We start from the raw sequence: 13805 nt of genomic DNA on the forward strand, positions 1-13805 counted from the left end.
AATTTAGTGGTAAAGCAAAAATAATCAAGAAGATGGTTATTTTTAAAAATTTCATTTAAGTAATCTCTACACCCAATGTGGGGCTCAAACTCATAACCCCGAGATCAAGAGTCCCATGCTCCACCAACTGAGCCAGCCAGTGCCCCTAAGATGATATTTTGATCAGTTGAAAAGAATACAAAGTCCAGAAGAAAACTCTGGCAGTTATGACCAATTGATTAACCTCAATTTTGGACTGTTTATCATATGCAGAATTACAACTGACTTTTGTATATGGATATTGCATCCTGTAACCTTACCAACCTTGTTTGATTCCTACTAGTATTCTTAAAGATCCCTTATGATTTTCTGCACACAAGGGCATACCATCTATGATAAGGACACTACACTCATTCTCACCCAATCTATGTGCCTGTCACTTCCTTCTCTGGCCTCCCTGCACTGGCTGGAGCCCCCAGTGGATGTGGGACTGGAAAGGGGCTGTGGACTGTGGGTGCCCTGCCATGCACCTGGTCTCAGGGGATAGCATACTCCCTCTCAACAGTACCCTGTCAGCTGTGGGTTTTCTACAGATGCCCTTTACCTGGTGAGGAAGTTGCCTTCTATTACATGTTTCTTGAGAGCTTCTACCATGAATGATTATAGATTTTTGTCAAATTATCTGTTGAAAAGATCTAATGTTTTTTAGGTCTTCTATTTCTAATATAGTTAACTGATCTTCAGATGTCAAATAACCTTGAATTACTGGGATAAACCCCACTTGGTGATGGTATACAATTCTTTTCCTATGTTGCTAGATTTGATTGCCTCACATATTTTTAAAGAATTCTGCATCCGTATTCATAAGGAATACTGACTGCTCAGTTATTTTTCTTGTGTCTTTGGCTTTAAGATACTGCTGACCTTGTAAAATGAACTGGAAAGAGTTCAATCCTCTCCTATTTTCTGAAAGAGTTCATGTAGGATTTTTAGTTCATTAAATGTTTCATAAAATTACCCATGAAGCTATTGGGAAATGGACTTTTCTTTGTAGAAAGATATTAAAATTATTAACTCAATGTCTTCACTTGATAGAGGTCTATCCATATTTACTATTTCTTCTGGAGGTAATTTTGATAATGTCTTTATAGGAATTTATCCATTTCATGTAAGTCATCTACTTTGTTGGCATAGTATTGTTAATGCTATTTTCTTATAATTATTTTAATATCTGTAGGGTATGTAGTGATGTCCCCCCTTTCATTCCGATACTGGTAATTTGTGCTTTCTTGGTCACTCTAGGTAAAAGTTTACCAATTTTGCTAATTTTTTCACAGGACAAACTTTAGATTCCACTGAGTTTTCTATTTCATAGATTTCTAATATATTTTGTTGTAACTTCTTAAGGTTGGAAGCTCACTGATTTATTTTTATTTTATTTTTATTTTTTATTGTTTTGGAAGCTCACTGATTTTAGATCTCCTTCCTAACATAAGCATTTAAAGCTATACATTTCCCTCTAAGCATTGCTGTACCTGCATCTTAAAAATTTTGGTATGTTGTATTTTCTTTCAAGGTATTTTCTGATGTTACTGATTTTTTTCCTTGATCCATTAAAAGTTAGTTATAATTGTGTTAATTTCCAAATATTTGTTTTATTCTGATTTTTTTTGTTGCTGATTACCAATTTAATTCCATTGTCACCTGAAAATACACTTTGGGTGATTACAATCCCTTTAAATGCATCAGGACTTGTTTTATGTCCCGGTATGTGGTCTATTTTAGATAGTGCTCCATTTGCCCTGGAAAGGAATGTGTGTGGTGATATTACTGGGTGGGGTCCACACCTATCAGGTAAGTCAGTGGGGTTAACAGTGTTGTTCAAGTTATTGCAGTGGGATATTGAAATATCTGAATCACAATAGTTGAATTAACCATTTCCCTTTTTAATTTTGTCAGTTTGGGCATCACGTATTTTAGGTTTTCCATTTTTGGTGTCTACAGTAATAATTATGTTTTCCTGGTGTATTGAGCCTTTCATTATCACGAAATGCCCCTTTGTCTCTAATAATATTTATCTTAGGACTGATTTCCGGGGCGCCTGGGTGGCTCAGTCAGTTAAGCATCTGCCTTCAGCTCAGGTCACAATCCCAGGGTCCTGGGACCGAGCCCCGCTTCGGGCTCCCTGCTTGGCGGGAAGCCAGCTGCTTCCCCTGCTTATGCTCTCTCCCTCTCAAGTAAATAAAAAAAATCTTTATTTTTTTTTATGATCTTTTAAAAAAGATTTTATTTGACAGAGACACAGCCAGAGAGGGAACACAAGCAGGGGGAGTGGCAGAGGGAGAAGTAGGCTTCCCGTGGAGCAGGGAGCCCCACGCAGAGCTTGATCCCAGACCCTGGGATCATGACCCGAGCCAAAGGCAGACGCTTAATGACTGAGCCACCCAGGCGCTCCAATTAAAAATCTTTAAAAAGTTTTTTAAGAACAACCCGATTCTGATGTGAAAATAGCCTCTCTAGCTCTGTAGTGGTTATTGTTTGCTTAATAATCTTTTCCTATAATTTTCCTATTTGTATCCTTGAATCTAAAATGTGTCTCTTTTAGACAGCATCCAGTTGGGGCTATCTCTTGCACCAGTCTGACCATCTCTGCTCTTCTGTTGGGGGGTGTTCTGTGCATTCACATTTGACATTACCACCGATCGGTTAGATCTGTGGGGGCTACACTGCCATCTGCTTGTTTCCTTTTACATCTTTCCTTGTGTAGCTGTTCTATCAACCTTTGAGAAAAGAGTATTAAGATCTCTAAAATGGAATTGTCTATTTCTTCTTTCCATTTTGTCAGCTTTTGCTTCATAAATCTGCTCTGTTGTTGCATGTGTATACATTATAATTGTGTCTTCCTGATACAGCGACCCTGTATTACCAAGATGTTCCTCCTCTTCTCCAGAAACATCCTTCGTCCAACACCGTTTTGTCCAATACTCACATTGTGGCTCCAACTCGTCTGGTTACCATTTGCATGGTGTGGTTTACACCCTGTACTTTGAGCTATTTGTGCTGCTGGATTAAAGCGTGTCTCTTGCAGACAATGTGTGGCTGTGTCTTCTCCATCCAGTCTGACAACCTCTGCCTTCTCATTGGTGGGTTTAGTCCTGTTCATGTTGAAGGTAAGCATTGATAGGATCTGATTTACACCTATTTTGCTATTTGTCTACAGGTCTCATGTACCTTTTTTCTTCTAGTCTGCCTTTATTGTCTTCTTTTGCGGTAAACAAGTGCTTTTTAATGCAACATTTTAACTCCTCTTGATTTTAAAAACTATTTTTGGAGTCCCATTTGTGTTTAACCGTCTCCTTCTAGTTAACACTGACTTAATTCTGTTGGGCTGTGTCGCCTCTGCTCCAACATGGCCCCATTCCCCCTCCTCTGTGCTTACTGCCCTACGTGTTCTGTTTATTATGACCCCAACGAGTGTTATACTTGCTGCTTCCACAGTCTTACGTTTTGTAGAGTAACCGAGAGAATGAGACCCCATTCCCTCCAGTGCATCAGGTACCGTCAGTGTGTGTCTTCAGCTCAATGTCTTCTGTTAGGATTTCTCGTAGGGTAGGTCGGCTAGCAACAATTATGTTTTTGTTACTCTGTGATGTTTATTTTGTCTTAAACTTTGAAGGAGAATTCTATTAGATATAGAATTCTTGGTTGACCCAGGCTTGGGGGGGGATGGCCTTTTAGGCTCTTTTAGAATTTAAGGCCTATAATCCTTAAAACTGTTGAAGACAGGAAAGACGGGGAAAGTGAAGGCGACACAAGCCGCTATACGAGGACGAGATGCAGGATGTCCTTACAGGGAACTCTGGGTCGAGAGCAAACGAGGCTACTCAATGGCTGTGGGGCAGAGCCATGCTGATGCCGAGCGGCCCCAGCCTGTGCTGGTGTTGCAAGCACCCCTGTCCTTTGAGGGGGGGGCTGGGGCACCGCATCTGCAACATGTTCTCAGTGGCTCAGAGATACACTGACCATAAATGGTAGGGAGCAAATCTGGCAAAATGTTGGGGAATCTGGGTGAAAGGAACATGGGAGTTTTTTATATTATTCTTACCATTTTCTTGTGTGTTATTTCTGAAGTATTTTCAAAATAAATTATGAAACTATCAAGCTGGGACACTCATCTTACAGTATATCTCAAAATATACTCCAAAGAGCTTGGAAAAAGGTAAATATTGAAAACTAGAAGAAAATGGTATGGGTATGGACAAAACCTATCCAAACACAGAAATCCTCCGTGAGGCAGAAAAGGACATAACCACAGATTTGAGACATAAAAATATTAAGTATCTAAAATTAAAAAAAAAATCAAATAAAAAATTAAATAGCAAATTGGATAAAAGATTGATATCCCTCATCTTGAGGATTTCATATATGTGAAGGACAAATGAAAAAATAGATAATTCACAGAAAAAAACAAGAGATGACTTAAATGAAGAAACTCAGGATCACAGTCACAGAAATGAGGACCCATCCCTTCCAGAGTGGCAACAGGGGGACACTGAGACGCACGGGGCAGGATGCACACAGGGCAGCCCTCCTGTCACTTCTCAATTCTTGATCAATACATCTGGAAAGCATCAAGGGGGTCCCCGTGTTCCCTCCTGGAAACGTGTCCGGGGAGAGAATCCAGTGAGGACCAATGTCCCTGCACACAACTCGCACACACTGTGGACAGCGAGGGGCAAGAGCCTCCTTGGGGGGGTGGGAAGTGCACTGAGGCTGAGGACACGGCCAGGCTGGGAGGCCAGGTCACAGGCTTCTGTATGGAAAGGAAGATGAGCAGGGCAGCAACTCCCCTGCATGCACTGCTGGTCTCACCTCAGTCCTGTAAAGACAGATCTGAAACCCACAACTGCACGGGAACGGTGAAGGCCAGGATGTGGGTGGGACCGGGGCGTGTGAGGACAGCTTGCCTGGCCCGCGCAGGTGCAGGGGATGCGGGCCCAGAGGACGCTCCCAACAAAGGTGAGCATGGGGCAAGAGCCAGCACCAAGAGGAACACCACCTCATGTACCACGGAAATGGCATCCACGGGAAGCTGAACAGGGCTAGAGAGTAAGTGTCACAAGCTCTCACCAGGCTGTGACAGGGAGGCCCGTGCATGGGAATAAACAGGCTAAAATGGGAAACTCCATACCCGGGGGGTGGGGGAGGGTGGGTGGGGAGCTGCATCCGTGAGCTGAATTCTCTCCAAGCCGGCACATCAGGCCTGAGGTGGGCAGTGTGGGAGCAAAAGGCAAGGAGTGGGAATGAGAGGCTGTGAGCAGGATGAACACCCATGCTGGGGTGCCTCCCGGCCGGCAGGAACAACACGAGTGGTAGAAATGTAGAGCCGCATCCGGGACGCACCACGGGACAGTCCCCCAGGGCAGGTGCTGCAGGACCCCCACTCCCACTCAGCCGTGAGGGAGGCAGCAGGAGGCTCTAGGTGCGACCACGCAGATAGCCTGCCTCTCGGTCCTACGCCAAGGCAGCTACTGGAATAGCACCGGCAGCAAGAAGCAAAGGTGGGGCAGAGAGCAGAGAAGCTGGGCTCAAGGGCAAGCAAGCTTGGTCACAAAGCACGAATATCTCCCCTGCAGGCCTGAGCTCACTGGGTGTTTGGTGAGGAGGTGGGGGCAACAGCAGAGGGGCTAGGCCAGGGGGCCCATCCTGACCCCAGCGGGGAAGGGGCCCAAGCCTGCCGGCGGGCACACACACTCCCCTCAGAAACCCATCAGCCTCTCCAACTCCCAGGAAGCAAAGCTGGTGATGATACCATTTTGCTCCAGGCCGAGAGGAGACCCGCTACCGCAAGAGCACTCTGGCGTGTTCTGAGGTGCTCATAACGGGTCCCCCAATGGGCCCAGCAGCCACACCACTTTGGGGAACAGGTCACTCCCACGCTGACTTTGTTGAAGGAGCACTGACACAGGTGGGTTCTGATGGGTTTGATTGCATGTTCCTTTCTGGGGAATGGAGCTCAGCCCACGTGCTGACATGGGGTACGGGTGCAGGGACCCCCACTTACCCATGCGTCCATGCTGAGGCGGGCTGATCAGAGAGATTCTTGCTGGGCCAACTGCCACCTCAGGCTAAGGTGTAAAAAGAAAAATCAGTTTCCAATGCGGCCATTTCTGAGTGAGATTCTCCCTATTTACTAAGAACACACTGCTTAGTGTCTGTCAGTCAGCTGGGGAAATTCCTGGGCTGGCCGGAGACGGGCCCCACACTGTTGTGCCCCGCGGCCCCAGGGAGCCCACAGCAGCTAACACATGGAGGGCTCCACGAAGTGCTTTTAAGAGTTTCGGAAGAGAGAGAAGTCAAGTCCTTGACTGACGTCATAAATTTTATCGTTTTAAGATTTTATTCGTTTTGAGAGAGAGAGAGAATCTCCAGCAGACTCCCTGCTGGGGGCACAGCCCAATGTGGAGCTCAATCCCATGACCCTGAGATCATGACCTGAGCCAAAACCAAGTCAGACACTTAACCGACTGAGCCACCCAGGCACCCCTGATATCATAAAGTTTAAAATCCTGATTAAATCCTCATTTTGTGCATATAATTTTATCACCTTGCAAACTAGATGCTGATGGGGCGAGGTGTTATCAAATCACAAGGAGCCCTGCTCTGGCCATGCACCTGTCATGTACCCCCTCCCTGACTTCCTGAGAGAACACCTCCCTGGTGCTAATGCTAGTGATGGGGGAGCCCTCCTCCCAACACAGAGATGCTGCCAGGAGTCGGGCCAAATGCTATTTCCAGCTGCCCTGGCCTCACTCCTGTGGCCCCTCACATGCCCGGACCCACTGTTCTGTCACTAGACTCGGCCACCAGCCCCCAGGCCCCTGACGGCGGCCCATCTTCCCAGCTCCCACCCCTGACACATCCACGCAGTGGTCCTTTTACTCCATGGTCAGGCAGTCTCCCTTGGCGGCCCCCACCCCTGGCTCATACCCACAAGCCAGACTCAACCCTGAAGGGACCGGCCCCCTCGGGCAGAGACACTGCAAACAGCACAGCCCTGCCTGGAGGGCTGGCTCTCCACCAGATGGCCACTGACAGCACGCTCACACCCAAGAGAGCACGCTCATACCCACTAATGGCACGCTCACACCCAGGACAGCATGCTCACACCAGGAGAGCACGCTCACACCCAGACCACCACGCTCACACCCAGACCACCACGCTCACACCAGGAGAGCACGCTCACACCCAGGAGAGCACACTCACACCCACTGACAGCGCGCTCACAGCAGGAGAGCACGCTCACACCCACTGATGGTAAGCTCACACCCAGGAGAGCACGCTCACACCCAGGACACCACGCTCACACCCACTGACAACACGCTCACACCCACTGACAGCACGCTCACACCCAGGACACCATGCTCACACCCACTGACAGCACGCTCACACTCATTGACAGCATGCTCACACCCAGGAGAGCATGCTCACACCCACTGACAGCACGCTCACACGCAGGACAGCATGCTCACACCCAGGAGAGCACGCTCACACCCACTGACAGTACGCTCACACCCAGGACAGCACGCTCACACCCACTGACGGCACGCTCACACCCAGGACAGCACGCTCACACCCAGGAACCACACTCAAACCCAGGACAGCACGCTCACATCCACTGACGGCACGCTCACACCCAGGAGAGCATGCTCACACCCACTGACGGTAAGCTCACACCCAGGAGAGCACGCTCACACCCAGGAGAGCACGCTCACACCCAGGACACCACGCTCACACCCACTGACAACACGCTCACACCCACTGACAGCACGCTCACACCCAGGACACCATGCTCACACCCACTGACAGCACGCTCACACTCACTGACAGCATGCTCACACCCAGGAGAGCATGCTCACACCCACTGACAGCACGCTCACACGCAGGACAGCATGCTCACACCCAGGAGAGCACGCTCACACCCACTGACAGTACGCTCACACCCAGGACAGCACGCTCACACCCACTGACGGCACGCTCACACCCAGGACAGCACGCTCACACCCAGGAACCACACTCAAACCCAGGACACCACGCTCACATCCACTGACGGCACGCTCACACCCAGGAGAGCATGCTCACACCCACTGACGGTAAGCTCACACCCAGGAGAGCACGCTCACACCCAGGAGAGCACGCTCACACCCAGGACACCACGCTCACACCCAGGGGAGCACACTCACACCCACTGACAGCACGCTCACACCCAGGACAGCACGCTCACACCCACTGACGGCATGCTCACACCCACTGACAGCACGCTCACACCCAGGACAGCACGCTCACACCCACTGACGGCACGCTCACACCCAGGACAGCATGCTCACACCCAGGACAGCATGCTCACACCCACTGATGGTAAGCTCACACCCAGGAGAGCACGCTCACACCCACTGACAGCACGCTCACACCCACAGCACACTCTCACCCACTGACAGCACGCTCACACCCACTGACAGCACGCTCACACCTAGGAGAGCACACTCACACCCACTGACGGCACGCTCACACCCAGGACAGCACGCTCACACCCAGTGACGGCACGCTCACACCCAGGACACCACGCTCACACCCACTGATGGCACGCTCACACCCACAGCATGCTCTCACCCACTGACAGCACGCTCACACCCACTGACAGCACGCTCACACCCAGGAGAGCACGCTCACACCGATGGCACGCTCACACCCAGGACAGCACGCTCACACCCAGGAACCACACTCAAACCCAGGACACCACGCTCACATCCACTGACGGCACGCTCACACCCAGGAGAGCACGCTCACACCCACTGACGGTAAACTCACACCCAGGAGAGCACGCTCACACCCAGGACACCACGCTCACACCCACTGACAACACGCTCACACCCACTGACAGCACGCTCACACCCAGGACACCATGCTCACACCCACTGACAGCACGCTCACACCCACTGACAGCACGCTCACACCCAGGACAGCACGCTCACACCCACTGATGGTAAGCTCACACCCAGGAGAGCACGCTCACACCCACTGACAGCACGCTCACACCCACAGCACGCTCTCACCCACTGACAGCACGCTCACACCCACTGACAGCACGCTCACACCCAGGAGAGCACACTCACACCCACTGACAGCACGCTCACACCCACAGCACGCTCTCACCCACTGACAGCACGCTCACACCCACTGACAGCACGCTCACACCTAGGAGAGCACACTCACACCCACTGACGGCACGCTCACACCCAGGACAGCACGCTCACACCCAGTGACGGCACGCTCACATCCAGGACACCACGCTCACACCCACTGACAGCACGCTCACACCCACAGCATGCTCTCACCCACTGACAGCACGCTCACACCCACTGACAGCACGCTCACACCCAGGAGAGCACGCTCACACCGATGGCACGCTCACACCCAGAACAGCACGCTCACACCCAGGAACCACACTCAAACCCAGGACACCACGCTCACATCCACTGACGGCACGCTCACACCCAGGAGAGCACGCTCACACCCAGGAGAGCACGCTCACACCCAGGACACCACGCTCACACCCACTGACAACACGCTCACACCCACTGACAGCACGCTCACACCCAGGACACCATGCTCACACCCACTGACAGCACGCTCACACCCACTGACAGCACGCTCACACCCAGGACAGCACGCTCATACCCACTGATGGTAAGCTCACACCCAGGAGAGCACACTCACACCCACTGACAGCATGCTCACACCCACAGCACGCTCTCACCCACTGACAGCACGCTCACACCCACAGCACGCTCTCACCCACTGACAGCACGCTCACACCCACTGACAGCACGCTCACACCCAGGAGAGCACACTCACACCCACTGACGGCACGCTCACACCCAGGACAGCACGCTCACACCCAGTGACGGCACGCTCACACCCAGGACACCACGCTCACACCCACTGACGGCACGCTCACACCCAGGACACCACGCTCACACCCACTGACGGCACGCTCACATCCAGGAGAGCACGCTCACACCCACTGACAGCACGCTCACACCCACTGACAGCACGCTTACACCCAGGAGAGCACGCTCACACCGACAGCACGCTCACACCCACTGACGGCACGCTCTCACCCAGGACAGCACGATCATACCCACTGACAGCACGCTCACACCCACTGACGGCACGCTCACACCCAGGAGAGCACGCTCACACCAGGACAGCACGCTCACACCCACTGACGGCACGCTCTCACCCACTGACGGCACGCTCACACCCAGGACAGCACACTCACACCCACTGATGGCAAGCTCACACCCAGGAGAGCACGCTCACACCCACTTACAGCACGCTCACACCAGGACAGAGCTTCCCAAGTTGAAGCGTCTTTCCCGGCCATCCTTGGGGATGGTCGGTTGGCTGCAGCTGTCCCCCTGTGGGCTCGTGCTCTGGTCCCACTATTTCTGGGTTCCTCCCATGGGCCAGTCCTGGCAACCGCACCATTTTGCTGCTGCACTCAGCGTAAGTCAAGAGTACCTGGCCTGTCCACCCTCCCCAGGGCTCCCCATTCCATGGCCACCCACTGAGTCAGGGGTGATGCCCACTGCTCTCGTGCGCCCCAGCAGCCCTTTGCACCTGCTCCTCTCACAGCCTCCCACGGGGCTGTGCCCCTGACCCCCACCTCCGTCCAGTTCTAAACAACTGACACAGTATTTGCAATACCAGAAAGATTATCATCATAGAGCACAGGCAAAAATTACTAAGTTGGATTAGAACTGGGTAACTTGTCTTTTCTCACCCTAGCTCCTACTAAGAAAGGATTTCTATTTGTTCTAGGGAGAAACCAGTAACAGGAGAAGCCAAAAGGATACAAAGACCCAGACTGCCCAGGGTGGTGGCCACAGCACAGAAGGACGGCCACAGGGGTGACAGGTGCTGCCATGGGCACCAGGAGTCAGAGGTACCAGGACAGGGCCTGTGAGGACCCATCTTCTGGAGCATGACTGGGAGTTACTGCCTAGGATTGGGATGTTCGCTGCTGTGTTCAGCCGCACGCAGAACTCCGACCGTCTCCCTGGGCCCCGGCCGAAGGCCCATTCTGAGCAGAGCAGGCACAGACCCGACCTGGACCAGCACGAGGAAGCCACAGCTCCCGTGGGAGGGGTCCCACGCCAGGCTGCATTTTGGGGGTGGCTCCAAGGGCAGAGGGCTCTACAGGGCGGCAAGGAGTTCACAGGAAATCCGAGAAGACAGCGCATGGCAGATGGTTCCAAGGAAGAGCGCGCTCCGCATGTGAAGGCGTTCACGGGCGGGCTTCCTCACCTGCCGCCTGCCGGCCCCATGCGGACCAGGCCCGGCTCGGGCTGAATCAAATGCAGCTTTATGGCTCTCCCTCTGTTTACAACTTGCTCAGTGGAGGCTTTTTCCTGTGAGAGAATAAACACTCTAGAAAAATCTAGGACTACCCAGTGTCAGGAGGTTATGGATGTGCAAAGCTTCCCACCAGGGTGTCTGCTGCCACGGGGTCGGGGTCTCCTGGTCCTGAAGTCACATGACAACGGCCACCCCACCCGCCTGGGGTGCCACGTGGAAGCTGCTGGTTACGTGTCAGCACATTCACGCACTCGTTTCTGCGTTCTCGACGGCTGACGTGCGTTTGTTCTCGGGATTCTCCTTCAAGCTGACGTTCACGTTTTACTGGCTTCCCTCACGAACTCGTGAGTTACGGGATATGTCCAATTGATGCTTGTGAGTCCCCAGCAGGAAGTCGCAGGCTGGGAAAGCCTGGTCCACGCGTGAGGCGCCATCAGCACCCCGTCCACTGTAGGCTCTGCCTCGCTCGCCTTTTCTCTCAGGACCCCAGGCTCGGCGCTGGGCAGCAGGGGAGCAAGGACAAGGCCCCCCGGGACTGGCAAAGGCCGTGCCCCAGCAGCTGACCCCCGGCTGCTTGCTTGAGGTGTCGTGGGGTGGGCACGGCATCTTCTCTGCTGGCTGTGATGCCCTCATTCGGCTTCCCCCGTGGCCATGGCCACTCACCTTGCCAGAAACACCAGACAACACCCCTCACTTGGCCGGAGCCCTGTTCCCCCGCCCCCTGCCGCAGGCCGCCTGCACCACCCTGGGTCTGCCAGGAGACGGCGCTCACCCGCCCCCGCTGGGCCTGCACAGCGTTCTGGCCAAGGTGCCGTCGCATGCACCCACTCCTAGGGCCAGCGGAGCGGCCGGGCGGGGATCGACAGGGTAGACAAGTCCCCCTGCGCTCTGCTCCGGCAGCCCGTAGCCCGTCTCTGACCACAGGGCGCCCGCTCATTCCCACCCTGGACGCCTGCCTGCTGGAGACGTCTGTGCAGTCTCACTATCCCCCATCTGCCCCTGATGGCAGCACGAGCTCCCACTGGTCCAGGACGTCACTCTGCAATTTCAAGACAGTTCCCCACGTTCTGGTCCCTCAGCTGTAACACCCAGTGACACATGAATCAGTTTAGGTTGTCAGTCTCTGATCTCCAAAACTAGGCCACATGTAGGTGAGGCTCAGGGTCCAGCCTCTGGGGAAAAAAGGCCAACAGGCGGTGGGGGGTGCTGGGACCCAGAGGGCAGGGAGGAAGTGCAGCCTCAGTCTCCGTCCAGGACGTGACGTGGGGCTTGGAGATGGGCAGGGGAAGAGGCACACGCCGGCACCAGCTGCCAGGGACTGGGGTGTCTCCTCCATCCCAGCTCTGAATGGCTTTGCATTCCCACCTGCTCATCCTGGAATCCGGATTCCTCCTTAATATGGTTCCAGGACGGCTCCCTTGGAAATGAGCACTACTCACTAAGCAGCCTGCACACCAATGTGCACCTCCCAGGGCGACCAGGAGACTGCAAACAAGAAGCACTAGGCGCTGTGTCGGTTAAGTCACCAACGCTGACGAGTCCATGTGCACCAACCAGCCGCGCACTGCTCGAGCCACTTTTCTGACCTGGTCGCTCCCTCTCCGGGCCCCAGGAGCCTCCCCCTGGGGACCAGCTCCCCCACCCCTTTCCCGAGCTGCCCGCGTCTGGCCAGGGGGCAGTCTGGCCACGCTCTGTTTGGGCCAGGCCTGGGGCCCTGAGCTTCCTCTGCTCTGGTTTCTCTCCTCTGTTCCTCAGAGCCCTTCATACTTCCGCTTGGCTGGACAGGGCTGATCCTGACTACACAGCATCACTTCCACCCTGCCCACCTGCCTGCTCCCTGTGCCTCAGTCACAGTCCCGGCTCGGCTCCCTGCAGGGTCATGCAGGACCTACTCTATAAACCACACCCCAACCTGCTCACCCCTCGGACCAGCACACGACAAGAGACCCCGCTGTGATCCGTCCATTACACAAACGCTCATGTATCCTGGCACTGAGGAAAACCACAATTGTGTGCTGTGTGGGGGACAAGCAGCACGGGGAACAGGTGTACTTACTTTTCTCATTGGGGAAGGAGTATGGTCAACCTGCATGAACTCCACTCTGTTAAATGAACAGTGGGATACATTTAGTGAGCCTGGGTCCCGTCCACACCCCGTCCAGGCCCACACTCTGTCCGCTCGTGCATCGGGCTCTTCACTGGCTGCCCACGGCCTGTCAGCCAGACGCACATGGGCACGCTTCTCCACCGGGCCCTGGCCCCGCTCTGGAGCCCCTGCTCCACTCCTCGCCCCACACCCTCCTTCTTCCGTGGGCCAACCGTGTCCTCGCCCCTCCAACTCAGGCCCAAACCTCCTGCAGCACAAGCAGGAACATCTCGTCTACTTTCCTTAACACTTACTGCCT

General features: G+C 53.4%; 1 protein-coding gene across 2 annotated transcripts in view; it reads right to left on the reverse strand.

The window, feature by feature from the left end:
* RNF212 (ring finger protein 212) overlaps positions 1-13805 on the reverse strand; it is a 39109-nt gene that overhangs the window by 5731 nt on the left and 19573 nt on the right. Inside the window, exons 8-10 of one of the 2 annotated variants that reach the window (XM_078068285.1) lie at positions 13457-13502; positions 6044-6107; positions 2290-3134 (exon numbers count right to left, since the gene is read on the reverse strand). In XM_078068285.1, coding sequence (XP_077924411.1) covers positions 3031-3134; positions 6044-6107; positions 13457-13502 — 214 coding nt within the window. In that variant the 3' untranslated portion in view covers positions 2290-3030. Of the gene's footprint in view, positions 1-2289; positions 3135-6043; positions 6108-13456; positions 13503-13805 lie in introns of those variants that run through there. The other variant, XM_078068284.1, reaches the window with a different exon arrangement.

Source organism: Halichoerus grypus, chromosome 3, assembly GCF_964656455.1.
Source record: "Halichoerus grypus chromosome 3, mHalGry1.hap1.1, whole genome shotgun sequence".
Classification (NCBI taxonomy): domain Eukaryota; kingdom Metazoa; phylum Chordata; class Mammalia; order Carnivora; family Phocidae; genus Halichoerus; species Halichoerus grypus.